The sequence below is a fragment of the Phyllostomus discolor genome, chromosome 5 (genome assembly GCF_004126475.2).
Source record: "Phyllostomus discolor isolate MPI-MPIP mPhyDis1 chromosome 5, mPhyDis1.pri.v3, whole genome shotgun sequence".
Classification (NCBI taxonomy): Eukaryota; Metazoa; Chordata; class Mammalia; order Chiroptera; family Phyllostomidae; genus Phyllostomus; species Phyllostomus discolor.
The window spans coordinates 49207003-49234326 of NC_040907.2; the positions used below are offsets into that span (position 1 = coordinate 49207003).

Consider the following 27324-nt stretch of genomic DNA (forward strand, 5'->3'; position numbering starts at 1 on the left):
GCAGTTTAAAAATGTTCTAAGCAAACCTAAAAAAGAGCTGAATCCCTTGGTGATTAAAAGAAGGGAACTTTATATTTAGAGTTTCTTTTAGGAAGAATGGACTATTTAAGTGAACTTGGACTGGGCTACCCAGGATTTTGAGCTTCAACCAGATTGATCTGTTACAGGGTTTCTGAAAAGATATTTGGAAGAGAGAGACGTCAGTTTGGGTTAGAATGGTAAGGGACGGTTAGCCCAGTATAGTGTGTGTTAATTAATTTGAGAGGGCTGAATAACAAGGATCACATAAGTTAGTATTTGTGTGACTGATTTGGGAAAATGTTTTAATCCAGTTTTTTTCTGATTTTTATGTCACGGAGAAATTAAAATGATAAAATCTAGAAACTTTGAGTTATCTTAGACTGTTATTTTCCCTGACACATTCAAGTTTATATACCTTTTCTCCAACATAAATTGACTGTTTATGTATCTAGAGTGTTCAATATAGTATTTAATTAGATTTTTTTTTAAATAAAGGAACAAAAAGCTCAGAGGAGGGAGAACAAGGGGGAAGTGAGATCTTTGCTGGGGAGTACTGCTTCCTCATCAATAGTATATAATAAAACAGGCCATGGTAAATTCAGATTGTTTTATTTCACTCTGATTTTGTTGCAGTAAAAAACTTTCTAAATTCATAGGTCATCTAAGGCTTGTAAGATAACATTGAATTATTATAGAAACTGGGGTAGAGGAAACAGCTTTGAAATCAAATCTCTGTTCAAGTCATAGCTCCAGAGCTAACAATTCCTAACATCAGTGAGGTGACAGTAACTGGAGAGAGGAACTTTTCAATCCTACTAGTTATTTAAACTTACTAGACTAAGATTTGTACCTTCCCTCCCTAAGTTTTCCATTTAAAAATGCAGTAAATTTGTTCTTAACGTTTAGCTGCCAAAGGAGAGTCTGGTCCCTATGTGTTGTAAAAATCTCATCAGTGGTGATCTCTAATGTCTTTTTGACCAGCCAGTTTCCCCTAATCTGTGATTTGACTATATAAATTTGATTATCAGATTTCTTAAAGTAAGATTTAATTATCTTTTGGGGTTACTTTTTCATTTTGTATTGTTTTAATGAAAGTTGGGCACTAACTTGCTCATCCATTTGGCCTCTACTGAGCTTTGTACAAACCCTTTTTTGTTACTTCCTTTATCTTAAAGCCCTGGTTTCTCAGACTTGTGTGTCATAATCAGCTGGACAGCTTGTTAAAACACTAATTGCTGAGTCCCATCTCCAGAGTTTCTTGTTCAGTAGGTTTAGGATAGGACCTGAGTATTTGCATGGTTATTGTCCCAGGTAACACTAATGCTGCTATTCTAGGGACCATAGTTTAGAATGTAGATACTCTGAAAAATACCTGAATTTGAATGTTTTTTAGTGTTCGCCTCAATCTTACTATTTGAATAGTAAGAATTCATTTTTTCTCCATATTTTGAAGTTAGGTTTGAATCCATTGTTGTATTGCTTATCACCCCATTATTATTACTAATAGTTTCATCCAATCATATCCAAGCTCCTATTATTAACTCATTCATCCTCACAATACTTCTGAGGTAGTTAATTGTTGCATCTGTATTGTATGACAGAGGAACAAGGAACAGTTTGCCCAAGAAGGTGGTAATACTAGAAACTAGATATAAAATCTGTTACTAGATACAATTAATGTTTTTTTTTTAATTTTTTAATTTATTGATTTGAGTGGGAGAGAGGAGAGAGAAACATTGATTTGGTGTTCCACTTATTGATGCTCCTTTGGTTGATTGTTGTGTGTGCCCTGACCTGGATTGAACCTGCAACCCTTGCGCATCAGGATGACGCTCCAACCAACTGAGCTACCTGGCCAGGGCCCTTACTAATGTTTTATGTTATTTTTAAAATAGGAGATTATGGTGGGCTCCATGTTTCAAGCAGAGATTCCTGTTGGCATTTGTAGATACAAAGAAAATGAAAAAGGTGGGTTATTAGTAAAGTTAATAGCTGAATTCATGCTTTTGAAGTGACGAACTATTGTTTTATAGCAAGATAAGAACGACAGTTTGTTACCCTACTGTATTATGAAAGAGGGCCTACATTATTTCTACAAGAAGAAAAATGTCTTCTGTTTTTCCAGGTTTGTTCATACAAGTCTAGTGAAAAAAGTGAATTCTTATTTTGGTATTAAGTGACTTAAAATACCCCAATTTTTAATTTTACTTTATTTTTTTCATATTTTAAATACTCTGAATATACCCTTTCATAGCCTGTACAATTTAAATTTTAGAAGTTATGTCAGGAAGTTGTTGGCAGGTCTAAAAAAATCTTGAGTAACCGATATAAAAAAGCTTATTTGCTTCTGAAACATAATATTACTTACTAAAGTTGATTACTTTGATACTTGTATATTTAAAATAATTTGGGAAGACAACTTCTATACTTAAATTTTACATGATTTTTTTCATCATTTTATCTTAAAGTCTTGAGGTAAGTCATAAGTACTTAAATTTCCAATAATACAAAATACTTGAGGACTTTTTTTGTTTTTAAAGTCTTTTTCAGATTACTCACTTTAGGTGAGTTCTAGAAAGAATGTTGTGGATGTATATGTGTTTTCAGTGAGTTCATATGCAGTGTGACATCACTCAGAGCTAGAAATCTTTCATTTGTTTTATTTCAAGTTTTCTTCTCAACATTTCAGCTTACATATGCAGATCGTTTAGGAGTCATAGAAGTCTTTTATTGTTTTGTTTTCTTGTTAGCATTCCCTCCAGAAATTTACTTTATATTGTAAGTGTGTACCTGCTTTGAGGGCAAGCAGCAGATCAGAGCAATTAAGGGAATACCACAGGCTGGTAAATTCTAGTGAAAGTAAATGTGTTTTAACATACCAGTAATTGCTTTCACTCACTTTCAAATAAGTTCCTGCAACATACAGGAACATTAAAGGTATCATTATGGAGTGACCTAGTTACATAGTAAAGTTCTGTGTGTTTTGTGAATACATTGTAATTACATGCAAAAATAAGTGATCCATTAGCTTTTGTATTTTTTGTAATTGAATTTTCAGTGTTATGTTAAAACATATGTTTACTATTGACTTCTTTCTAAATAAAGAATTGAAAGTTAGACATTTATTCCATTTTACTAAATTTCTTTGTAGGTGGGAAGGAAAACATCTCAGTTTTATATGTGGCAAGTTAATGTGCCTAAAGATAGCTTAATTATCTATTAAGCTATCTTTAATATGTTTTATATTTTAATATGTTTTAATATGTCATTTTATTTTAATATGTTTTATTGTCAGATATCAGTGAATAAGTGTAAGTGGTCATAATCTGTAATTTTCAATTTTGTAAATTTTGGATTAATGGTTTTTAGTTTTACCAATTTTAGAAAGCAAGTATACTTTTTTTTTTCAGACAGCAGTGGTTAATCAAGTTTTCTCACTTTGAGAAGTTAAGTCTCTTAGATTGCGTAAAGATCAGACTAGATTTAGTAGGGTGATACTGTCTGGAAAGCTGTGTGGTATAGGGCCTATCCTCAGCTTTGTAGTCATAGGAATTCAAACTTTTGTTGTAATACCTAGAATTTGCTTCCATTTAAGGTACCCTATGCATGCAAACCAAACACATGTGAAACTTATGAAAACCACAGTTAGAAAGAAAGCTGTCAAAGGGATAATGCTAATTTATGCATTTTTTCCTTTAATAATTACAGGGTATTTTTTATTGGTTTGGTGAACACATTCAAAAAGGAAAGCATTTGGTTTGGGAAATTTTGATAAAAGTTCAATAAAACTAAAGTATCCTGATATCTTTACTTTAGGAATTGACAGATCCCTTAGAATTTTTTATTTATATAAGGAAACCCTATTATTGAGTATTTGGAAACATTGATAAATTTTTGTCTCTGTGATATCTGATTTCTTTTTTATTAGGCTCTGTGCAGATTATGTATTCATCAGTTATCACTCCAAACAATTACATAAATCAGATTTATTACAGTCACATACAAGGCATGTTCCTTTGAATCTATATCTATTTTGGTTACAAAATTTCCCTTACATATTAATATTTTCTTAAATTTATGTAAATTACCATTCTCAACACAGTATATTATAATTATTTATTCATCCTTGTATGTGTAATACCTAGGATGATCTTTATCACATAGGCGCTTAGTAAAATTTGGCGAGTGGTTATTAGATGGGGGCAGAATGGTGTTGGCACAACTGATACAGAATCAGTAATCTTGGATCAGCATTTGGCATTTGACTTTGGACGAGTTATTTAATTTTTTCTCTTCATCTATAAAATAGCAATAATAGAGTGTTTATTTATAGAACCCATTGTGAGTATTTATATGTGACACTTGTATGTGTAGCACTTAGAAGTGTAGTGTCTGGCACACAGTAACTGCTCAGTAAATGACATTAATATTCAGTGAATATTATTGTCATTATAATCTTGCCATTATATCGAGGATTTTTTTTCCCAGATTTTCAGAAAGTATCAATTTATGCTCTTTTGCTTGCAAGTGATAAAAACCCAATTCATTTTAGCGTCAGCAAAAAAAGAATTGACCTGATTGCTTTACTGGAAAGTCCTTTCCTCAAATATAACTAGACTCAGGAGATCTTATAATATCAGGTATGTCCCCCGCAATCCCCTTTTCTTTTTCTTCTGTTGTCACACAAGCTGAGATGGCTACTTGGAGCTCTTGGCTTATACTTTACACTGTCCTTATAGCCAGAGAATCAACAAAAATGAGAACTTCCTCATCCCCTTTTGCTCCAGCAAAAGTCTAGAGAGAAGTCTAGATGAGTCTCTGGTGACTCATCTTGAGTTATATATCCAGCCAGAAGTAATTACTAAGACCAGAGAGGTGAGTGAGTAATTTGGCTTGCCCTGGCTCATTTATCTGTTCTTGGGATTCCTGGGATGGGGGCTGTCACTTCCACTCAGCATATAGGAAGGGTTTCATTCCCAAAGATGAAAGGCATGATTTTTCAAAGTTATGTGTGTTTTATTGTCATTCTCATTCACTGGACTGAGCAGACACTGCATCTTGGTGATAAAACTAAATAATTTGAATGCTGTGCTAATATACATCCTAAAATGCACGGGATCAAAGCTCCTCTCCATCACTAAGAATTATCCAAAATGTCAGTTGCACCAAGATGAGAACCCAGGACTAATTTAATTGAGAATTAAATGGGCTACTTAAGAAAAAAGAAAGGCATGGTTCAGGGTATTCCCAGTCAAACTTTCATGCTTGGCGACATAAGTTTTAGAGTAAGTGATGGTTAGGAATTATGAAGCAGTGAATAGCAAAGGACTGTGTAAATTGTTTGTAATGAGCATTTGACAGATTAAGTTACTGAAAACTGAACATACACATTACTCTTAATTGATAACAATACTGTTGAAACATTGTATTTAACCTATACGGGTTTCCCTTGCTATCCAAAAGTGGAGGGTTCCTATAAAACCCTTTGCAAGCCAAAGTGGCACAAAGAAGCAATTAATAGTGTTTTTCCTTTGTCTGAGAGCATTATATTCCAAGACCACCTCCATAGTAAAACCACAGTTGTACCAAACACTGTATATACTTTTTTCTTACACATATATGTACCCATGGTAAACTTTAATTTATAAATTAGTCACAGTGGGAGATTAACAGGAATAATAATAAAATAAAATAATTATAACAATATATTGTAATAAAAAATGTGAATCTGGTGTTTTGGAATATCTTAATTACTATACCGTAGTCACCCTTCTTGTGATGATGTGAGAGGACACAGTGTCTGCATAATGAGATGAAGTGAGGTAAATTATGCAGAGATCTTCATACCATGGTTGAGAGTGGGTAACTGAAACCACAGAGCCAACCTGCTTATAAGGGGGTGGGACTATTGTGCCATATGGAAAAAGTTTTGAGTATTTTCAAACCCCCAAAATAAGCTACCAAATCATACCAAATAACACATAAAACCTAAAGTAACATTAACATACAGTAAAACAGGAATGACATGAGGTTTTTCTGTTATCTCAGGACACATCTTGCCAATGGATGCAGAATGTAAATAGAGTTGTATCACAGATACAGACCTTTTAAGATTGTGGGAATTTTTGTTGTAAACCTTATTACAGTATAATGCTGATTATGGATTAGCATTCTCATCTTCATAATATATTGATTAGATAGAACCTTAAAGGCATAAAAGAGGAATAACACTCTTTTAAGAAAATTGGAGGCTAATATACATTTTTTCATTGGGAATTAATTTCCTAGATTGCTTATGGTTTTGTTGTATTTATTTCTCAGCTTTCTACATTAGTTACCCCCACTCACACACATATATAATAAACTTTGTTAAATGATTTTGCAACTCATTTTACTTATCCAAGGAGCTTAATTTGATTACTTAAAATGCCCATAGGAAGCACTTCCCCAGCTAACCTGTGTTACTAACAGTGGGTGAGCTCTTGCCTACTGAACTCTTTCACTTAATTACAAGATACAATCATGTAAATTATATCTTCCAGTAATATAAGGTAGATACATTTGTGGTTGCTTTTTAAGTTTTCATTATTTAGGCTTGGTAGTTCATTTGAAATGAAATAGTTTCAGGAGATGTCATTACATTTCAGTGGTTGTGATCTTTCAAAATCCAGCATGTTTATGTCACTTTAATTAGAATAAAGTAATTTTCCTTTATATTGTTATTAAAGAGTTTTTTCCCTTCATATCATATTTATAAATGTTATGTTTCCTCAGTATTTTAGTGTGGAGTTCTTCTGAATTTCTGATCTCTTGGCATTTAGTCATTCTACAGAAAGACTTTTAATATCAATTGTGTTGCCTGTTTTATTTCAATCATAGTTAAGAGTCATTTTATTGGAAAATAATTTGGTCTATTTCTGGAAAGACAGCGTGGTTTAGTCTCTGTGAAAATGCTAATTGTTCTCACAGCATGGTCATTTTTTAGTATGTTATAATTGCATAAAACAAAGTGTCATATTCTCAGGCTACCCTATCACAATTCAAGGGGTCTGTCTGGCTTGTCATTTGCACCATCTAGCGATGCTTGTGTACTCAGCTTAAATAAGGCTATCTCTGTGTCCTGTGGCCACCTGGGACTTCCAGAATGATTGCAGTAGTTTGCGCTGATTTCATAGGCTTCATATGGGGGTATAACTGGGAGAACACTGGGGACTCAGGGATCCACTCTTTATCTTTGTCTTCCTGAGTCAGGGTTTCCTTGTAAGGTCTTGTCCACCCCCTCCCTGTCACTCTAAGAATCTAACTGTAGTCTGCTCCCTCAGGGGACAGAGACTGAGCAGAGAACAGGAATCAGTAGCAGTATATCCAAAGTCACTTTATCGTGGGAGTTTTACTGTATTTACAATTTAGAGTTTCATCAGAATTCTACCAGCATATTTAAAAAGGAATTAGATTTACAAAGGAAAAGTTTTTAGAGTTTATCCTTTGAACTATATTTTAAAGGTTATACCTTTTGGGAAATTGAAAGGTTAGAGTATTTAAACTGTATGCACATGGTGAATGAGGCAGGTAATTTACAGGAAAACACTTAACATAATTGCCTGATATATAGGAAATGTTTAATTAGTTGTTAATTTCTTTTTCATAAGAAAAGGAACTTTAGGCTGTTAGTTGTCTTTTGTGTCTTAGTGTCTATCCAGCTGCTCTTTCCTATTGGCATTTAAATGATAATGTCTCATCCATCTCTAAAAATCAACAAACAAAACCAAAAACTTGCTTCAACTGTAGTTTTTATTTATTTAACATTTTTAATTTATTTTTATTCTCACACAAGGACATGCTCATTGATTCTAGAGAGAGGGAGAGAGAAGGAGAGGGAAACACTGATGTGAGAAACATTGAAGGGTTGCCCCCATTACATACCCCAACCTGGGTCAAACCCACAACATAGTCATGTACCCCGATGGAACATGGAACCCATGACCTTTCAGTTTACCTGACGACCCTTCAACCAGCTGAGCCACACTGGCCAGGGCCAACTATAGTTTCTCTACAGCTACTGCCCTATTCTTCCTCACAAACAATCTTGCCAAGAGTTTTCTACTTTATTTCTTCACTTTCCATTTACTTTTCAGTCTTTTCCAGTATGTCTTCAGCTTCTGTCTCTGCATAGAATGTTCTTGGAATGTCTCCCTTCTTGTTAGTAAATTCAGCATACTTTTTTTAAGTGTTGAGCCTGGTCATTTGACAGCATTTAACCAGTTACTAATCCTTGAAACATTTTCTTCCCCTAACTGCTGTGGTGCCACACTTTAGAATTTTATCTCGTGACTGACTGTATTTTCTTAATTTTGTCTTTGTTTTCATCTTCTGTCATTTAGAATTACATAAGGCTTTCTCTTAGGTTCTCCTTTCCTTTTACCTTTTAAATGTTGATGAGATTTAGGCTTTAATCTCATTATAATGAAAATTATGATATAACTGAAATGACTTTTAAAAATAACTTGTTTTTATAAAAATTATTTATATTCATTATAATATAGTTGCAAACGCCATAGAAAAACATAAGAACAAAAAATTGCCCCAAGAAATAAGCAGTGATAATGTTTGGGTTAGATACCCCTTTTCAAAAATGTTGAACATCCATCGAATCCTAAAATATGCTAGACTTGTTTTAAAGTCATTTAAACCTTTATACCCTGTGTGATAGGATTGCTATCCCAATCTCACGGGTGAGGTAGGGAGAAGGGAAGTAATTTACCCATACTGGTAGTAAGTCTTGGTGGTATTGTTCAAACCAACCAAGAGGGTTTGGAATTTCGTCAACAAGCTAAGTCAGACAGAATTTGAAAGGGCCAAAGTGGTACTACTGTTTAGATTGCTTCTTCAGGCTATGAATATTGCCCAAGATTGAAGTCAGGCAAGTAGCAGGATGATAATTTACCTATCAGTTTTTAACTTTCTGGCTCTAAGTATCAGTTATTTATTTGGTGATATGTTTTAACACAAAAACTATCAATATTTGGTATTTTAAAAAATACTGTGTTTTGCTAATTTAGTATATGAAAATGATGATCAGCTCCTGTGGGACCCTGAGTACCTACCAGAGGATAAAGTGATTGTATTTCTTAAGGATGCATCTAGAAGAACAGGTGATGAGAAAGGTGTGGAAGCAATTCCTGAAGGATCTCACATAAAAGACAATGAACAGGTACATGAATAAGAAGTAACTGTTGTAATAATCTCCCTAAAATAAATTTATCATACACATTTTAAAGTAAATGCTGTCACATTCAGTATCTATACATCAAGAATTTCTACAGTGTTATCAATGGACTCTAGTGTTAACACATTCATTTCATGGGTATGATATCATTTTAAACAAAAACCTTGATATTTCAGTTTGCCTGTATATATATATTTTTTTTACTGGGCTTTTTGAACAAAGTTTCTTTGGATATTCCTGAGAATGTGAATATCATCAAGTTGGTAATAGACATCTGGTATAATGTTGTTATGCACATGGTAAACTAGTGCCTACCATAGACCTTATGACAGCATTATTTTTTTACCCTTTTTTCATCAGTGTTTTTATTTTCTGATATGTTTAAAATTGTCTTAGAATAGGAACCCCAAAGGGCCAAAAAGAAGGAATTTGTGATTTTTATAAAATTTATTTCTAAATTCCTATGAATACTTTGGCTACCAAGTTAGAGTACTTATTAATCTTACTTTCTACATAGTTATCACAATTGAATTTATGTTTGTTACTCCTTAATGTTCCACATATTGCATTCACTGGGATGATTTATCCTCCAGGAAGAATGAAAACACTGGGTTTTAGAAGAGCCTTTACTCTTCTAAGAAAGTATAGCTTTGGACTATTCATAGTCTGGGTTACATATTGAAGCCCTTTATTTTTCTAGGCATTATATGAATTGGTTAAATGCAATTTTGACACAGAAGAAGCATTGAGAAGATTAAGATTTAATGTAAAAGCAGCTAGAGGTAAGAATAAATATTAAATTTTATTTTCATGATAGAGCAGAAATTTAAAATGTAAGCTCTTCTGTCTGCCTAGCTATATGATGAGGTCTGTCCAGAAGGTATCCAGCCATGTAATATGAAAAATAGAGACATTTATTGAAGAAGATACAAGAAACATTGTATATAGGATAAAGACACCTTGGTCCCCTTCAGAGTAAGTACATTGGGACCTCACACAGTTCTCCCAGTTGCCATCAGCCTATCATATTTTCCTGAATCTCACCGATGGTCTGAAATCTCTTTCCTTTCAAAGGTGATTTTAGTTTTGGGAAAAGCCAGATGTCATAGGGTGCCAAATCTGAGTTGTAGCAGGGCTAAGTCACCTGGGTGATTTGTAGTTTTGCCAAAAAAACTGTACAAGGCATTTGTACGAATGGGTGTGTTGTCGTGATGAAGCTGCCAGTTACCAGATGCCTATAGCTGTGCCATTCGGAATCATCTGGATAGTTTCCATGGAGGAATGTTCAAGCTTAACGCAAAGTTTGATGCAGATTTGTTGCTGTACTCACTCTTTTTGTCATTTTGAATGCGACAGCCACACAGTACACATACTCCGCAGCATCTACCACCCCTACTGACTAGTACAGTGAAGTCATTGTTGTTCACACATGTACATTCCAGTCCACTTTCCTTGGCTGCCAGGTTACATCAATGTTGCACAAACTGTTCTCATTATATTAACAATGGCTGGACTTTTTCCAGACAGACCCTGTATTGTACGTTTAATAATACTGATCTTTCTTAATTCAGTAAGTATTTGTTGAATATCAAATAACTTGTTAAATAATTTGTGTATAACAGAAGTATTATATAGGGGTGGGCAAAAGTAAATTTCCAGTTTGTATGGATAAAGACATGCAGTTTATGATTGTAATACAAGAATAAACTGTGTTTTGCATACTCACAACTGTAAACCTTTGTTTGCCCACCCTTGTACAAGGCCTTATGGAAATGGAATTAAGGCTGTCTCTTCCTTCTTTAGGGAAAATAAGGCCATTTAAGTAAAAATACATAATGACTTTGACTTTCAGCACATTTATAAATATGTTATTTGATCTTGGTGTCAGCCCTATGGGCTAAGTAATGTGACAGATGTTACCTTCACTTTAAAACAGATAAGACTGAGGTCTCTGAACTGAAATAACTTACTGGTGCAAATGTTATTCATAAACAGTCAAAATTAAAACCTGACTTTGGGTTTTTTTTTACTCTAGACTGGCTCCCACCCTGCTTCACTAAGAATACTGTTTATATATTATTATGTAACAAATGAAACATTCATGCGTTCAACAAAAATTGGAAGGTCTACTAAATTCTAACAACATAACTATAAACAGAGTCCCTGTCCTTGTGGTGCTTAGAGACTAGGTAGGGAAACTGAAAAATAGTTACGAGTTCTTAAAAGAGAATTAGAGGGCGCATTTTAAACTTATTATAGTGGGACTTAACCTAGTTGAGAGAGAGGGTGAGGCTGTTAGGGAAAGCTTCTAGAGCAAAATTATATTTCTGCTGGAATGTAGGAGGCAGGAAATAATGCTAGGCAAAATGAGCAGCATGCACAAAGTCTAAAGAAAGAACAAAAGAAATTTAAAGAATTGAAAGCTGGCTAGTATACTTGAATCATAAAGAATAAAGGGGGAAGTGACCCAAGTTAAGGTTGGAGAGCTAGGGTATCATCCCAAATTTTATTAGTAAGGAGTTTTTGTCCCTTTATCGTTTGCAGCCATCGGTAAGTAATAGAGCTTAGAAGTAAAATACTTCCTTCATTGTGACCAGAAAATCATATGTTTATTTGCAGTTTTGTTTATTATATACAACATTTGGGGGAATATTGTGTAATAGTTTTTTTCCCACCATTTTGTAGAGGAATTATCTGTTTGGACAGAGGAAGAGTGTAGAAATTTTGAACAAGGGCTGAAAGCCTATGGAAAGGATTTCCATTTGATTCAGGCTAATAAAGTAAGTAATGATATATGTTCTCTTTCTTACAAAAAAAATTTAGTTAACAACCAAGAACATCTTATATCTTAATTATTTTCTAATGTTAAAATTCTGTAATGAAATTTTAACATATTGGTGTTTAGAGAATTGTTATAATAAGCATGCCTTGACTTCCTGGCATATATTTGCCAGGTGACGTTTTCAGTACATAATATTAGAAGCCTTTATATTTGACTCACTTGCAAATATGTTCATCAACTTCTGGGTACAATGTGTGTGTACAGTGCAATTATTTAAAGCTATTTTCCACAACCTGTGACAGATTTTTTTTAGGAGGGTCTTTAAAATAATTTTTGAAACTCTAAAATCATTTTTAACATGATGTTATTTACAGTTAAAATGTTTTTTACATTTACTTGAGTCCGGAGTGGTCTAAAATCAGATACTTAGTATTTAATTTCACTTTATATCTTAGCAACTCAGTGTTATTACACATTATTATAATTTGATAATTTTATTTAACATGCTCATTGTTTCATATTGGTGATACCAATCATACAATGTCAATGTATACCCAAAAGAACTTCATAATTACTTGCAGATTTATTTTTAGATTTCATTCTCTTGCAGCTGAAATCAGGCAAGATTTTTAACAGTAAGTACACGATTATATAGATTAGGAAAATGTTCCTATGGGGAATTAGGACAGGGAAAATTAAAATTGGGGGGTTTAAATGTAGGAAGGTAAGTAATTTCCAGACTTACAGATACATTTTTAACAAATAATAAATGTCAAAGAGCTTGGCTTTACATATTTCTTTAAAGATAGCAGTTAAGTCTTGGGCGATGGCTTGTCTAGGATGATGTGAGCACAGTATCTGGGCTTATGTCTGAGGCTCTAAATAGTCTGTCACCACATACTCCTTTTATGTACCTCTGGATGTGATTAGATGGTGTCCACTTGAATTGTTTCAGCACATTTCTAACAGTGTCTATTTTATGTTTCATAAATAAAATAGTTGCTTAAAATCCTGTGAGGTCATTTTTCTTAATTTTATGCTAGATTATCTTGCTGCATTTTGGTATATGACATCAGACATAACTAAGAGAAATTTCGAGTCTTAGCATTTTTTCATTGTCACCTGAGGACATGGTTATTGATTTTAGAGAAAGGGAAAGGGAAGAGGGGAGAGAGAGGGAGAGAAACTTCAGTGTCAGAGAAAAACATTGATTGCTTACCTTCTATGCTATACCTGTCCCTACTAGGGATCAAACCTGCAAACTTTTGGTTTAAGGAATGATGCTGCAACCAACTGAGCTATACTGGCCAGGGCTTAACATTGTTTTTAAAAGTGTAGCTGTACCTTTTAATGTTCTACCCGAATTGATAACCTCCAATATAGTGACTAATATCTATGAAAGGAATGCATAGTGCTAATGACTGGTCATGTATATTTCTGATTGTTTAAAAAAAAATAACAGTTTCATGGTTGAAGGGACAACATTTTGGATAACAGTTTTCTAGCATTCCTGCTTGAATTTAAACAGTATTGACCAAACCATGTTGGATTACCTATGGCGGAAACTCCTGGAATGATAAGCTGATGTAACTAGAAGCAGCAACACATCCCCAAGAATCCCCCACCTTTTTTTTTAAGGAATAAGAACTTCATTTGGTAATTTGAGACTACTACCCAAAAAAGTCTTAACATAATTTTGAATGTAAAGACCTTGATTCATTTGTAAGCATTTGGGATGGTGATATTTCAGTGTTACAGAAGTCCAACTGACCTATGCCTAATACACTAGTTGTTCTCGTGAACAAAGGGAAGACACAATAGTACAGTGAAAACATTAAGACTTTGTGTTTACACTTGGAATTAAGGTTTGGATCTTAATCATAAGTTCTAGTATACACGCTTACTTTTTTGAGGATTTGTCATAATACTGTTAACTTTGCATGCCTAAAAATGTCTTACAGTTTTTACTTTCAGAAAAGTAGAATTGACTTGGCTTGTATCTGTCTAGAAATAAGATTCTAACAGAGGCAAAAAAAAAAAGCTTAAAAGGTTTTTTGGGGGCGCCCTGATATCTTTCAGTCTTAGAATAACATAGGCCAAAGTTGTAAAATGCAAGCAGAGGGGAAGAAAGAAAAATACATGTCACGTAATGAAATAAGGATGTCATCAAATTACAAATCCTTAGGTGTGTAATTAGTCCCATAAGATACCTACTTCAAAATAGAAATTTATGGGTTAAAGTAATATTTTTTTCATCCTAAATACTCATACCTTTTTTTTTATTTTAACTCCCAGTTTTTTTTTTTTAATACACATCAATTTTGTCAACATGCCAATCCCATTGGTACTGAACATAATGTAACGGGAACACTCCTTCAAGTTACACAAATAGGTATAGCACAGTAATCACTGGAATAACTTAGTAAGCAAAGCATTAGCATTATTTCAATAGCTTTTAACTCACTGAGGACTATTCTCATCCTTTCTAGAAAATAAAACAGTTGAGTCTGGATCACTGTTGGGAAAATGTTTAGAAACTGTTTATAACATTAATTTGAATTTAAATGCCACAAAGAGCTATTTTCAATAGAGAAGTACTTATTTTTATAGTAAAATAAAATGATAGCTTTTAAAAACATAATGTTAAATATTTGACCTGTTGCCAGTGTATTATTTCTCTTCACAGGAATTTAGAAAGAATAGGTTTTAACGCAACTGCAGCAGTACTGTATTTTATAACATGGTATTATATATTACTTAAGGACTAACTAAATTTGTTTTGAAACTTAAGATATTTTTTATGAAGTAACTCCTTAAGGAGGAGATGATTCTTAAAAACAAGTATTTGTTTCTTACAGGTTCGAACAAGGTCAGTTGGTGAATGTGTAGCTTTCTATTATATGTGGAAAAAATCTGAACGTTACGATTTCTTTGCTCAGCAAACACGATTTGGAAAAAAGAAATATAATCTTCATCCTGGTGTCACGTGAGTTTATACTTTCTTATGGGTCATATGTTTTACTAAGCTTTTCTAAATTTTTCTTGAAAATTGTAATTTTTTAATAAGATAAGCCTTTAGTTTAAATTTATCCATTATTGACATATCTGTAGGACATTTAGACTTTTCAGTGTCTTATAAAACATTGTAAACTACAGTTCATATTATTTAAGGCAACAAGTATATCAAAACAAATGTTAGAGTGTATATTTTCAGTAGGATTCCTGAGAAGAAATGGATCAGAACAGTTGTGAAAGCATGTTTTTGTTAAATTCTATTCCATTTAGTATTGTATAAGTACATACAGTTTTAACACTGTGAGAGCAGTGAAAATAAAAAAGATTATCTTTCCTAAAACTATAGGGTTATATGTCTCCTGGAAGCACTTGAAAGAGGAAGGGAAATTAATATTTTCTTTGTCTAATCTACTTTTGTTCTAGGGAACCAAAATAAGATTTGAGTATAGATTATGTAAAAGGGAAAAGACATAGGGATATAATAAAACAGTTCAAATTACATTTTCTTTGTTACAAAGATTTTTATAGAGCAAAGAATAGATGTATGGTGACTTACCTTTTTTTAGACTTCCTGATACCTTTCCTCTGTCAGAAATAATTTTAATAATTAGTAATACAATTACTAATTATCCATTCTTTATGCAACATGCCTTATATGTCTAATCCAGTCCCCATTCACCAAATTCTCTTAGCCCTCAGTCAGTTTAGCGTTGGAATAAAACACTGTCTACTTTGCCACTAGTAATATGTTATTTAAGTACATAGAGCAGTGATTTTCAACTCTTTCATCTCATGGCACATATAAACTAATTACTGAAATTCTGCGGCACACCAAAAAATATATTTTTTGCCAATCTGACCAAAAAATAAGATATAATTTTGATTCATTCTCACCAGACAGTTGTTATGTTGGCCATTGTCATTTTTTAATTTGAACAATATAAGGGAAAAGAGGTCAGTGGCCCTAACTAGTCAAGTATTGCATGCTTTGAAAAGTTCTTGCTGCTCACAGGTTGAAAATCGCTGACACAGAATTTTGGGCCTGTCCTCTCAAAAGAGTTGCTCTAAAATGTCGATGAGTTGTTATAGCAGACCTAACTTTACCATATTATCCGTGATTATTACCTAATGTTTTTGGAATAAAAATAATGTAAAATATGACTTCTTTTGGTCATTGTTCATTAGTAAAGTGCTTAAGGCTGGCCAAATTACTGCCCTTGAAGGATGTGCTTGTATGCATATTTGATTATGCTTTTCAAACTAGTATGCTGGACTTTTTCTTGGTCATGTTCACTTGTATCTTTGCTGGTCACTTTGCTGGAGGATCAAACATTCTAAAATCAAAAGCAAAAATTATCTAAAAGAGAGTAAATGGTTATGGTGATCCCTGCAAATCACGGGTACAGTGGACTCTTGCCTCGTCCTTCACTTTTTAAAGCTTGTGATAGCTAGGGTAGAATTTCATAACAGTATTCCAGATTTTGTCTGATTATTTAATGTACACACTTATAATTTTTTTCTGGACTATATACTCTGTTGATAGTGTTGAGGCATAATGATGTAAACCTAGACATAGCTATCTAGTTTTCAGAATGTTAAAACGTCACAATTTTCAAGCTATTCTGTAGGGAAAAGCAGGAGTAACATCTTTAATTTTCTCACCCATTTTAGAAATAATATTTGCACATGAACTGTAGGCAGTCTGTCATCATCAGCAGTAAGAACACAAGAATTGCCATGCTGGGTCAAAGCCATGGTTCTTCCAGTTTTCTCTTTCAGAAAGCATCACAAAGGAAAGTGTTGTGGGCTGCCTTAGTTGGTCCTCTATGATGTCAAGCTCTATAGGTTAGGTAGGGATGTGCTGCCAAACATTTTAGTTTCTCTAATAATCTGTGCATAGCTTCTGAAAACTTTCTGAAGATACTTATAATCTGTAGTAACTTTGACTCCTCTTAAGGTTAAGCATTCTGTTGGTAGAATTGCCACAGTTAAAAGTAATCCCATATTTTCTCTTTTTTCAGGCTTTTAAGAGAATTAACAGTGGTCCCCTCATGTAATGCTATGAAGTATTTTCCTCCCTAGGCAAGATACAGTTTTGCAGGCTTTGATTATGTTCCCTTTGGGTCTTTTGTGCAGTTTTTTTTTTAACCGAATTATAATTTTTTACTCATATCATCTCTTTTTAGCTGTGTTACATCTTCTATAAAAGCTATAACTAGACTGTACGTTATTTCCTGGATGGGGAGAAATTGTGTTTCCTCTGTGAGCATGGACATATTTATCTAGTTTGCTTTCTGTTTATAGTTGCACTTTAGGTGACTGCACAAAACATTTAAGTTAATACCTTTACACAAAAATTTGAATGAATTTTTCATCTTTTTTTTTTTTTTTTTTAGTTAAAATCCATAGTAAGAGCACATTTTCCTGAAAGTTGTTTGTTCATTTTTCTGTTACATTGTTATCTTAAAATCATTCACCAGAATGAACTACATTTGCTGTTCTCTTTCTATAAATAGCCTTTGCAATATTCTAACACAGATTCTCTCTTCACTACTAGAAAGAATTGACAGCCATATACAAACTGGAGATTTTGCTATAACAGCCTTGCATTTAATTTCTTTTCTTAAAAACAAAAAAAGTAAAAATTAGCATGACTCTGGTAATCTGAATGCTGTTCCACCCTGCTAGATGGTCTACCTGACTTTTCTTCCTTTTAAGCATTCTGCATGCCATTAATCATCAGGAAATAATAATAATAATAATAATAATTTTACAATATCATTGATGTATTTGGAAATTTAAAATAATTTTGATACCTACTCAGTCTAGTTTTTTTTGGCTTGGCTTTTAGCATCAGCACTCTCCATCATCCATTCCCACCATACCAAATTTATTTCCAGCGTTCCTCATTGTTCATCATCTGTTCTTATTAGCCTTAGCTTCTAAATTCCCTTTGGTATTCATCATGCTCATTTGTTTCTGTGTGCTTCAAGTATGTTATATACAGTATTTTGCTGTGTATAATGTGCACCCACATTTTTGGCCCAAACTTTCAGGAAAAAAATCTTTTGTTTTAATTTTTTAATTGAGTTTTTATATTTAGAAACAAAACCAGTTATCATATTCCAGGGTAGTATTTTGTGTACAGACAGCGTTGTTGCTTTCTAGAGTTATACTTTTAACACATAAGCATAAATAAAAGAATTAAAAGCATTTATATAGATATGAAATTAGTACTACCCATGTATAATGCACATCGTTATTTTTCTCTTAAAATTTGGGTAGAAAGTACACATTATACACAGCAAAATATGGTGGTAATTGTTCTGTAATTGTGAAGCTGAATGGCATAAAGCTGAAGGAGTTGTAAGGATCATCAAATTTAATTTTTTTCATTTATAGATGAGGAAAATAGGCCTACAACGTTCAAGTGTTTAGCTTGTTGTCATGTGTTTCTTTAAGATGTATTAGTTTTGTACCTCAGACTGTTGGAAGCTTCTTGACATCAGGTACCACACCCCTATATTTATTATATCCCCCAAATCCCCATAACTTCATGTGATCATGAAGTTGGAGATTATAGCCATTGTTGATCATCTGTCTGTGGCTTTGAGTAAAGTCTCAAGCCCTTACACTGTTTTCTTCTTATCCACACTCTTTATCCTGCTCACAAAACTTGAAAACATTTGACTTAATATTTCTGTTACACTCATTCTGAGGGTATTTTGAAATGTGTATTTAAGTTTTTATTGAGAGTCTGCTCTATGCCATGCACCACTTGGGCACCAGAAGTGCAGTAGTAATTTAAACAGATATGTCCCTGCCTTCAGAGAGTTATTCCAATGCAGGTGTTGGCAGACTTTTTCTGTAAAAGAACTACAGAGTAAATATTTTAGGCTTTTATTTTGCAGGCTTTAAGCTTTCTAGCAACTACTCAGCTCTGTTTTTGTCGTGCAGAAGCAGTCGTAGATGCTATGTAAATGAATGGATGTTGCTATGTTCAGTAAAATATTATTCACAAAAACAGGTGGCCAGCCCACAGGCCATAGTTTTCTGACATTTATTCTTGTGACTTAATAGCACTTTATAGTTTACAAAACACTTTCCTATACATACTTTATACAACAACCCTAAATGGTAGATAGGCCATATATGATTACATGTGTTTATAAATGACACTGTACCTCAGAGAGATTAGTATTTAGCCCAGATTGTCTGATCCCAAACCAATGTCACTTTCACAACTATCTTTCCATGTCAGAAAGTTCAGGAGTGACTTGGGAGACAAGTGAACTCACGTCTAATGATATACTGGCAGATGAAGCTAGCAAATAAGCCCAGAAATTTAGTGAGTTTATAGCTCAGATCTACCAGAAAGGTAATATAGAAGGTATCCAGGACAATTTAAGGAGGGGATTCATTGTTAGGACCTCAGTTCATCTTTCAGATTTTGCCATAGTCATCAAATAGTCATTAGGAGCTTTAAAATCCCAGTTCATGTCTGTTCAGAAATTCTTTTGTATTCCTTTTGATTGACATCACCCCTGTCTTCTTCATTTGTAGATCGTCTGATTTTAGTTGGGCCTCTATAAGCACTTGCCTACAATTTTAAGTTTTAGAACTGCCTATAGGTATCTAAAATTAGCTAGTTTAAAGCTCTTACGCATTTTCCCTACAAACATGTGACCAAAACAAACTTTCCATTTAAATGTTCAGATCCTGGTGTGATAGATGAGGCACTGGAATGAATGCAAGTGAAAATTAGGATATATTTGTTAATAAAGCCTTCTAAATTTAACCTCATTTAATTTTATTTTTAGCTTTTTAATATAAGAATAATTACTTTATTATTTTACTTAATTTTAAGGGATTACATGGATCGGCTTCTAGATGAAAGTGAAAGTGCTGCTTCTAGTCGAGCACCATCCCCTCCCCCAACTGCCTCAAACAGTAGTAACAGCCAGTCTGAGAAAGAAGATGGCACTGTAAGCAATAGTAATCAAAATGGTAAGCAACCAAAGAAACACTTCTGTTTCTTCCTGTAGCCTGGACTATTCAGTTTTGGTTTCTATTAAACTTCCAAAGCAGAATTTAAAGTAATAGTTGTAAATACCAGATGAAACATATATAACATCATCATACATACATACATATTAATACACACAGAATACAAATTAATTGGAAAGACTTCCCATCGATATCACTGAAAAGTCAGTTAAATAAACTATACTGTCAACAGTGACTATTTCTTTAAGAAATTTATTCTTTTTGAGCAGCATCTGTTTTCTTATCGTTGGGATGCCTGAATAATAAGTATTCTTGTTATCTCTTAGACCCAAACTCCAGCCATTTTACATCAGTAATACAGATATTTTTGAAATACTGGGACTTTAAAAGCTTATAACTTATTCAGGCAGGTGCATTAACTATATAGACTAAATGAGGTAAATAGCAAATGCAGTGTTTTGAGTGTTTTTCTCTTTGATAGCATAATGACCTTGAAGAATAAGAAAAGATACTGCAGTGTCAGAATAGAAAGATTGCTTTTATCATCTCCATGAAAAAAGAAGCAAAAGGCATACCAATATGATTGAGGTTCAGATAATAGTTCTTGTTTACAGAAATACAGTGGACCAAAAAGATTATGCTTGCTGATCAGTAAGACCTAGTCAGAGAATTATTTTGACTTCTAATCTAATAAAAATGATCTTTCTACATAAGACAATTGCCAGGCAGAAAGTACTAAGTCCTTCAGTCCTCTTTCGGAAGAAGCTGGAGAGTTAGAACTAAGTTCTGCCCGCCTGCCTTCTGATGTGACAGAAACTAGAAGAGAAATGCTGGCACTGGTGTAGTGAATGCACTGTGCTTTGTTCATTGATGACACCTCTGTATCCCATCACTACAAGCCAAACAAAATTTAGGGCCTAATGCTAGCCACATCATGCTGAAGTATGATAAAAAGCTGAAACTCTGTCCTTGGGGGTAGCAGGTAGAAACTTAGTTGGTACTCCTGTCTTTTCCTGTTTGCTCATAATATCAAGTAATTTCCTTTTCTTGTTCTTTTTTAATCATTTGATGAGAACATGCAGTTAGCCTGGGAGAGTTTCCTAAGTTACCTAAAAATACTCAGTAGCCCATTCACATTGGGTACCTAAAACTCACATTTCTCAGGTTTCTCAAGGAAAGGAAGGAACTTGGCACCTAGTTTTATTTCTTTTGTAAGGGACTTTATTAGCGTCTTGAAATCTCAGTTATTTTTTACCTAATCACAGTGTTACCAGCTCTTTGGGCTTATTAAAACAAAATCATGCCTTCAGTATCATGATGAATAATCCCTTGTGCATTCATGATTTGAGTGTACTTTTGAGTTAGGGAAAACAGAATTTTTTTGACCAAAATATAATATTTGAGGCTCATCCTCTCTATACTGAATGTTTGAATTAAATTTTAAGTATCTTTAGTGGCACATTCTATATTTTTACAGTAAGTGTCCCCTAAATTTCTACTTTATTTTGCTATTAACTTCAACATGACCTTTTTGTTGTTACTTACTTTTATTAGAATAATTAGGTTCTTTCTTTTCTCACCTGTCATGGAGGAATTTGTGTTTACTTTTAGCATTTTCAAGTATATGCTTAGGTAGTGCAGCCATTAATGTTTAACATGACAGATTATTTAGATAAGTGTAATATATGATCTTCACCCATAAAATACAATAATAGCCACAGGTTTACATTAAAATAAAAAAGTCATGCCATCTTCATTTTATATAGGAGGTATAACACTCAAGCTTCTAAAGAAAAATATAATTTTTTTACATGGTTTTAAAAAGTTACAGCAATTTGTTAAATCTGAATAATTTATGCATCTCTTTGCTTAAATTCAACTTATTATGACTGCTGGATCCAGTGCTTGTTCGATGTCAGGTAATATCAATGCACTCTTTAATATAGTGCCAAATTCTCTTCTTAATTCTTTATATTTACTAACATTTAATTTTCACAACAGCCTTGTAAGGTAAATTATCCTCATTGTTTTTGTGATGAAACTTAGGTACACAGAATATAAATAAATTGCCTAAGATCACACAGCTATTGGGTAAATAGATCCAGAATTTAGGCCACACACAGATTGGATGCTTCACTTCCTTGATGAAAACTTATGTTATAGTAGCTATCTTATAATCGTTTGCAAATTTAACTTTTTAATATTAGCAGTTTATGTTTCTCCCAACTTAGGGGTGTCATCTAATGGACCAGGTGAAATATTAAACAAAGAAGAAGTAAAAGTTGAAGGGTTACACGTTAATGGACCGACAGGTGGAAATAAGAAACCACTTCATGCAGATATGGATAGTAATGGTTATGAAACAGATAATCTTACCACTGACCCAAAACTTGCCCACATTGATGAAAAAAGTGAGAGACCTGCCAAAAGGCGGAGGGTAAACAGCAATGGAAAAGAAAGTCCAGGTTCTTCTGAATTTTTCCAAGAAACAATCTCACATGGAAAATTTGAAGAACTTGAAAACACAGATGACTGAATTTTAGACTTATTTTACTTTCTTTGGAGTAAATCCTGGTGGACTATAATTTTCAGGGTTGATGGGTTACCTTAAAAACTTGATTTCCTTGAAGTAATTGGTCAACATTTGAAAATTGGATTGAGTCCTAACTTTAGTAAATAAGATTTCATAATTCTGCCTTATGCACAATTTTTATTTTAAAACTATAAAGGACCCTTTTAAGGATATAAAAAATAGTTTAATAAATTTGAATGAACTAAAAATATATCTGTACCTTCTCACTGGATGTATTAATCCTACCATTTTACTACAAGGTACTTTTTGCATAGTTTGATGTCAGAGAAGCAGAGAAGAAAAACAAACTTTCTGCCTAACACCAGTTGTTTTTGTTTTAGTTTATTGAAATGTCTTTCAGACATTTCTCTCTGTATACAAATTGAGTGTCATTATTAAGGAAACCCTTATGAATCCTGAAAGTTATGCTAGCATGATTTTTTATATATAGAAGTTTAAAGATAAACCAAGTCAGGTTTGTATGTGTAAAATTTATGACATCAATGATGTCTTCCATATTCTTTATCTGGGCTTAAGAAATACATTCTGTATTTTTCCAGATTCTTTGTAGCCTTTGAAAGATTTTTACAGTACATATATGTCTTGACTGAGCTGTCCTTTCTTAATACAAAAGCTTGTATAATTTTCTTAACTTGTACAGTCGGTAAACTTTTATGAGAGGAATTGATATTCTGAGTCTGTCAGCTTTCATTTTATTTTGCTATGGTTTTTCTAATGAATTTTTAAGTGTTTGTGTAGTAACTAAGTCATGTTTCTTATCCAGGCGGTAAAAGCATTCATGAAGGATTGTGAAAATGTTTTTTTCAAATTTCTACTTATGGACAAACAGTGTGGGAATTCTGAAATTAAGCATGATACTTAGATTGCATAGTTTGTTTGTATTCACTATAATTTTCAGAATTATTTTTGAAGCAAAATGGAAGTTTAATGTTGGCTTAAATGCTTAAATGTATTATGCTGACCAGAATCTTGTTCAGTTATTTTTGTATGCATTATAAAATTTCCCATTTTTGCATTAAATAAACTGGGGAGAGGTCAGGTAATACTTAGATAATTGGCACACACATGGAGTTGGCAGGCAACACTATTGGTTTTTAAGAGAAAAAAGTGATGAAGTTAGAAAAGTTTTTGGACTTTTCTAGTTACATTTTAGTTTTCCAGATCTGATAGTGTATTTCCAGAATGAAAATAAGATAATACTGTAACTATTGCTCTGTGATTACAAATAGGATCATCCATTTGCATAAGCCTTGCAAGAGTGCCATTTTATTTTTAGTGCAAATTCTTGTTAAAAAATGTAGTTTTATACAGCTGATAGACCAACCTATATCCAAACTTTTATAAAAGATTATTAACTATTGTTTTTATCACATAGGCATACCCCAGATGCTTCCACCAGTTTATTTTCAGCCATTAGTTCAAGAGCCAATGCCTTTTGAAAATAAATCTTCTGTGATCTTGTTTTTAATGGCTCAGCTGTCTAATGCAATGGAGTAGAGGTTTGCACTGATATATTATGGTTTAGGCCTTATTCCCATGAAGTATTACTGTTAACATATGTTCAGACTGCTTCCCTCCATCAGTGTGAACAAGTTTTTCCCCCAACAGTGTTAAAAGCCACTTTACAACACTTCATATAATGTACACTCACTGTTACATACATATCCAAGTAAATCTAAGTTTTAGGTGGAAGTTTTGAGAAGCATGAATTTTTTGTTTTTGTTTTGTTTTACCTAGAACATTTAATTTATCCAGAATGGCAGCTTTAACAGATGATCACAGTCCATTTTCTGAATCAGATTCATTAAAACAAATCCAAAGTATCCCAGCTCTTTGTCAAAGACTGTAGAAATGTTTCAAATGAATAGTAGTGTTGTACCTTTTAAGTTGTTGCAATATTTAAGACACCATTTTTACCTTTTATAAAAGATGCATTTCGTTTGAAGGTTTGTGAAGTTCTTGCAGACTAATATTGCAGGAACATTTTTGGTAAATTCTCAGGCACATTTGCAAATATGGCACATGTATACATGTAAGGAAATCTTTTCTTAATCTTATCTTTTAAAGTATGCCTAATGAAAGACATTCCACTATTATAATACATAATACTCAGCTTTTCATAAACATTTAATTATATTTTATGTTTATACAGGTATTTCACACAGTACTTTGCTCTTCATAATGCAGCCATTTTAACTTAATAAGTCATTGCACTATAAAATTTTTAGTGATATGATCTAATTTGCTTAATATTTAGTACATAATTCTTGAACTCTTGACAAATTACTTTGGGAAAAGAAGCCTTTGTTAATAGTTACTTAGTCCCTGCCAACCCCAGCAAAGCACTATTGTTTTCATTTGGAATGGTATATTCTGTTCTACGATGTGTTTTCAAATAGAGTTCAGAATCTGCAACTCAGTTCAACATAAATCTGTTGAGCTCTAAAATGTATTTGAAATAATATTTAAATAGGCATTTAAAATGATGAGTTAGAGGTTTTTAAATTTATGCATAGTAATTTTGCACTGTAAAATAATACCCTTCTCCCAGTCCCTGTCTGCCATTCTGAATATGCTTATTAAAATATTTTTTAAACACATTTGCCTACATAATGCTGTGTGAGTGATTTTCATTACATTGATTCACTAGGTTTGAATTACAGGTTTTGAGTTTGTGTGATGCACATTGCTTACTATATAGAATACATACAATCTCTGTTTCTTCTGCTTCTAAACATACCTATTTCATGAAGCAGTGTTTCAGTGGCTACTGGTCCCTTCTCTCTCATCTTGGGTGATTTATTTTTGGCTTTTTAAATTTTTCCCTCCAGAGAGATCCTTTGGTCTGTGGACCTCTATTTACCTGTTTCTCTTCCACTGAACTATATAATTAAGAATATGTGTTCCCTTCTTTTGCATTGCAGGTATCACTGCAAGATACTATACCATGTAATATTTTGCAGAAACTTTTGTCACAATATTTGCTTTGCTCTTAATGGAAAATTAAGAGTGGGCACTTTGAATAAATGAGTGAATTTCCATAGGCAACATGTGTATTACCCTAGGGCTGAGTAACTGGCTCTATACCACTATTAAATATCAAACCAGACATGAAGGTTATCCCATCTATAATCCATACTCATGAAAAATGCCATTGTGAACAGCCATATAATAACTTGGGGAGGAAAAAGGAATTTCCAAATTTTAACCTTTTATTCTGTCTTCCATAAAATGACCTGTTTCACATGATTCTATGGATTATTTAAATTTTATAATAAAATCAACACTGCTCTTTAATAATCAAGTTTATCCTTTGCAAAATCTTATGGGGTCATCCCTCCAAATTATGGGATGATTTTTTGTATTATTTGGATTAGCCTCTTTATCTTCTAACACCAATTCTCTATAACCTTATTAATTATATATCCCTTAGTATTTTGCTGGTCTTTACTTGACATCTGTATGTACATGGAGATTTTCCTTTTCTGAACATGAATATTTTTTATCTCAACTTCTATGATTTATTTAGAATGTATATTATGCTTAAAATGTCATTTTGCTTGCTCTGAATAAGCTTAATTCTAATTCTCCTTTATCTAAATTGGTACTAAAGGCTTCTTCACATTTCAGTGTCAATGGTGACAAGTCTTTCTCATGTTTTCACGTACTTTAAGTATTTGCTGGACAATATTTGGGCCTATACTTGTGCCAGCTACTGTGCTTGGCTTGTCGCCTCAGCTGTGTGGCACATTCTCTTCAGGAAGGAAGTAGCAGGTAAGTGCTGTGGTAGAAGTGCAGGCTGCGCACAGAGAAGGCTGAAGGCAAGGGAAAGGAGGCACCTCTCAGGGAGTTTACTAGACTCTGCCCTATAATTCTGGCCAAGTAATATTTTCCTCCAATGTAATATTTCTGTTGGAAATTAAGCCAACATGAAATAAATGTACTGTTCCCTGAGCCAGACCATTAATGTTTAACATTTACTCCAGGGCTGATTGTACGTAACAGCCATGGATTATCCAAGACCTGCCTCTTCTCTTGTCATTCACTGTTGGGTGGGGAGCCTTCAGATTTCCTACAGTTTGGGAGAGGGGAGGCCAAATGGAAACTTAGTCTGGTTAACGAATCTACTTTTTGCTATTCTCATCATTGTTAATATGAATGACTGAATGTAGAGTTGGCTAAATGCGTCTTTTTGCACACCAACTGGAACTTGTTTGTGAAGTGTGTTCAGGTAATTCTAAAATAAGTGGTTTTACCTTTTCCCCCTGAAAGAAAAATGGAAAATGTACTTTGGGTTAATGTGAGGAATATACATAAACTTTTTAAAGAGAAAAAGAGACTATCTGGACCTTGAATTAGAAGTGGTTTAATTTTTCAGAACTGAAGAGATCAGAGAATGGCATCAGACTGTTTTTGTATTTTTTTTTTTTTAGATTCCACATACAAGTGAAATCATACAGCGTACGTGTTTCTCTGTAACTTATTTACTGAATACCCTGTAAGTCCATTCATGTTGCAGTTGGCAAGATTTTATTTTTTCTATTGCTGTGTAATATTTCATTGTATAAACCACATCTTTATCCATTCATCTACTAACAGACACCCAGGTTGCTTCCACATCTTGGCTGTTGTGAATAATGCTGCAGTGAACATAGGGATGTATTTAGATATCTTCAAATT

The 27324-nt window shown here is 33.3% G+C and overlaps 1 protein-coding gene and 1 long non-coding RNA gene across 23 annotated transcripts in view; both read left to right on the forward strand.

The window, feature by feature from the left end:
• The window catches only part of MIER1 (MIER1 transcriptional regulator), a 59026-nt gene extending 33782 nt beyond the window's left edge, over positions 1–25244 (forward strand). For 21 of the 22 annotated variants that reach the window (XM_028514057.2, XM_028514058.2, XM_028514065.1 and 18 more), the window contains 7 exons: positions 1917–1989; positions 9081–9232; positions 9948–10029; positions 11933–12027; positions 14888–15015; positions 19912–20051; positions 22283–25244. In XM_028514057.2, the coding sequence (XP_028369858.1) occupies positions 1917–1989; positions 9081–9232; positions 9948–10029; positions 11933–12027; positions 14888–15015; positions 19912–20051; positions 22283–22587 (975 nt within the window). In that variant the 3' untranslated portion in view covers positions 22588–25244. The remainder of the gene's footprint in view (positions 1–1916; positions 1990–9080; positions 9233–9947; positions 10030–11932; positions 12028–14887; positions 15016–19911; positions 20052–22282) is intronic. The other variant, XM_036026258.1, reaches the window with a different exon arrangement.
• LOC118500650 lies at positions 15911–19693 on the forward strand. Its single transcript, XR_004903226.1, has 2 exons — positions 15911–16340; positions 19008–19693. It is a non-coding gene; the product is annotated as an uncharacterized LOC118500650 (long non-coding RNA).
• Positions 25245–27324: the final 2080 nt, after the last annotated feature.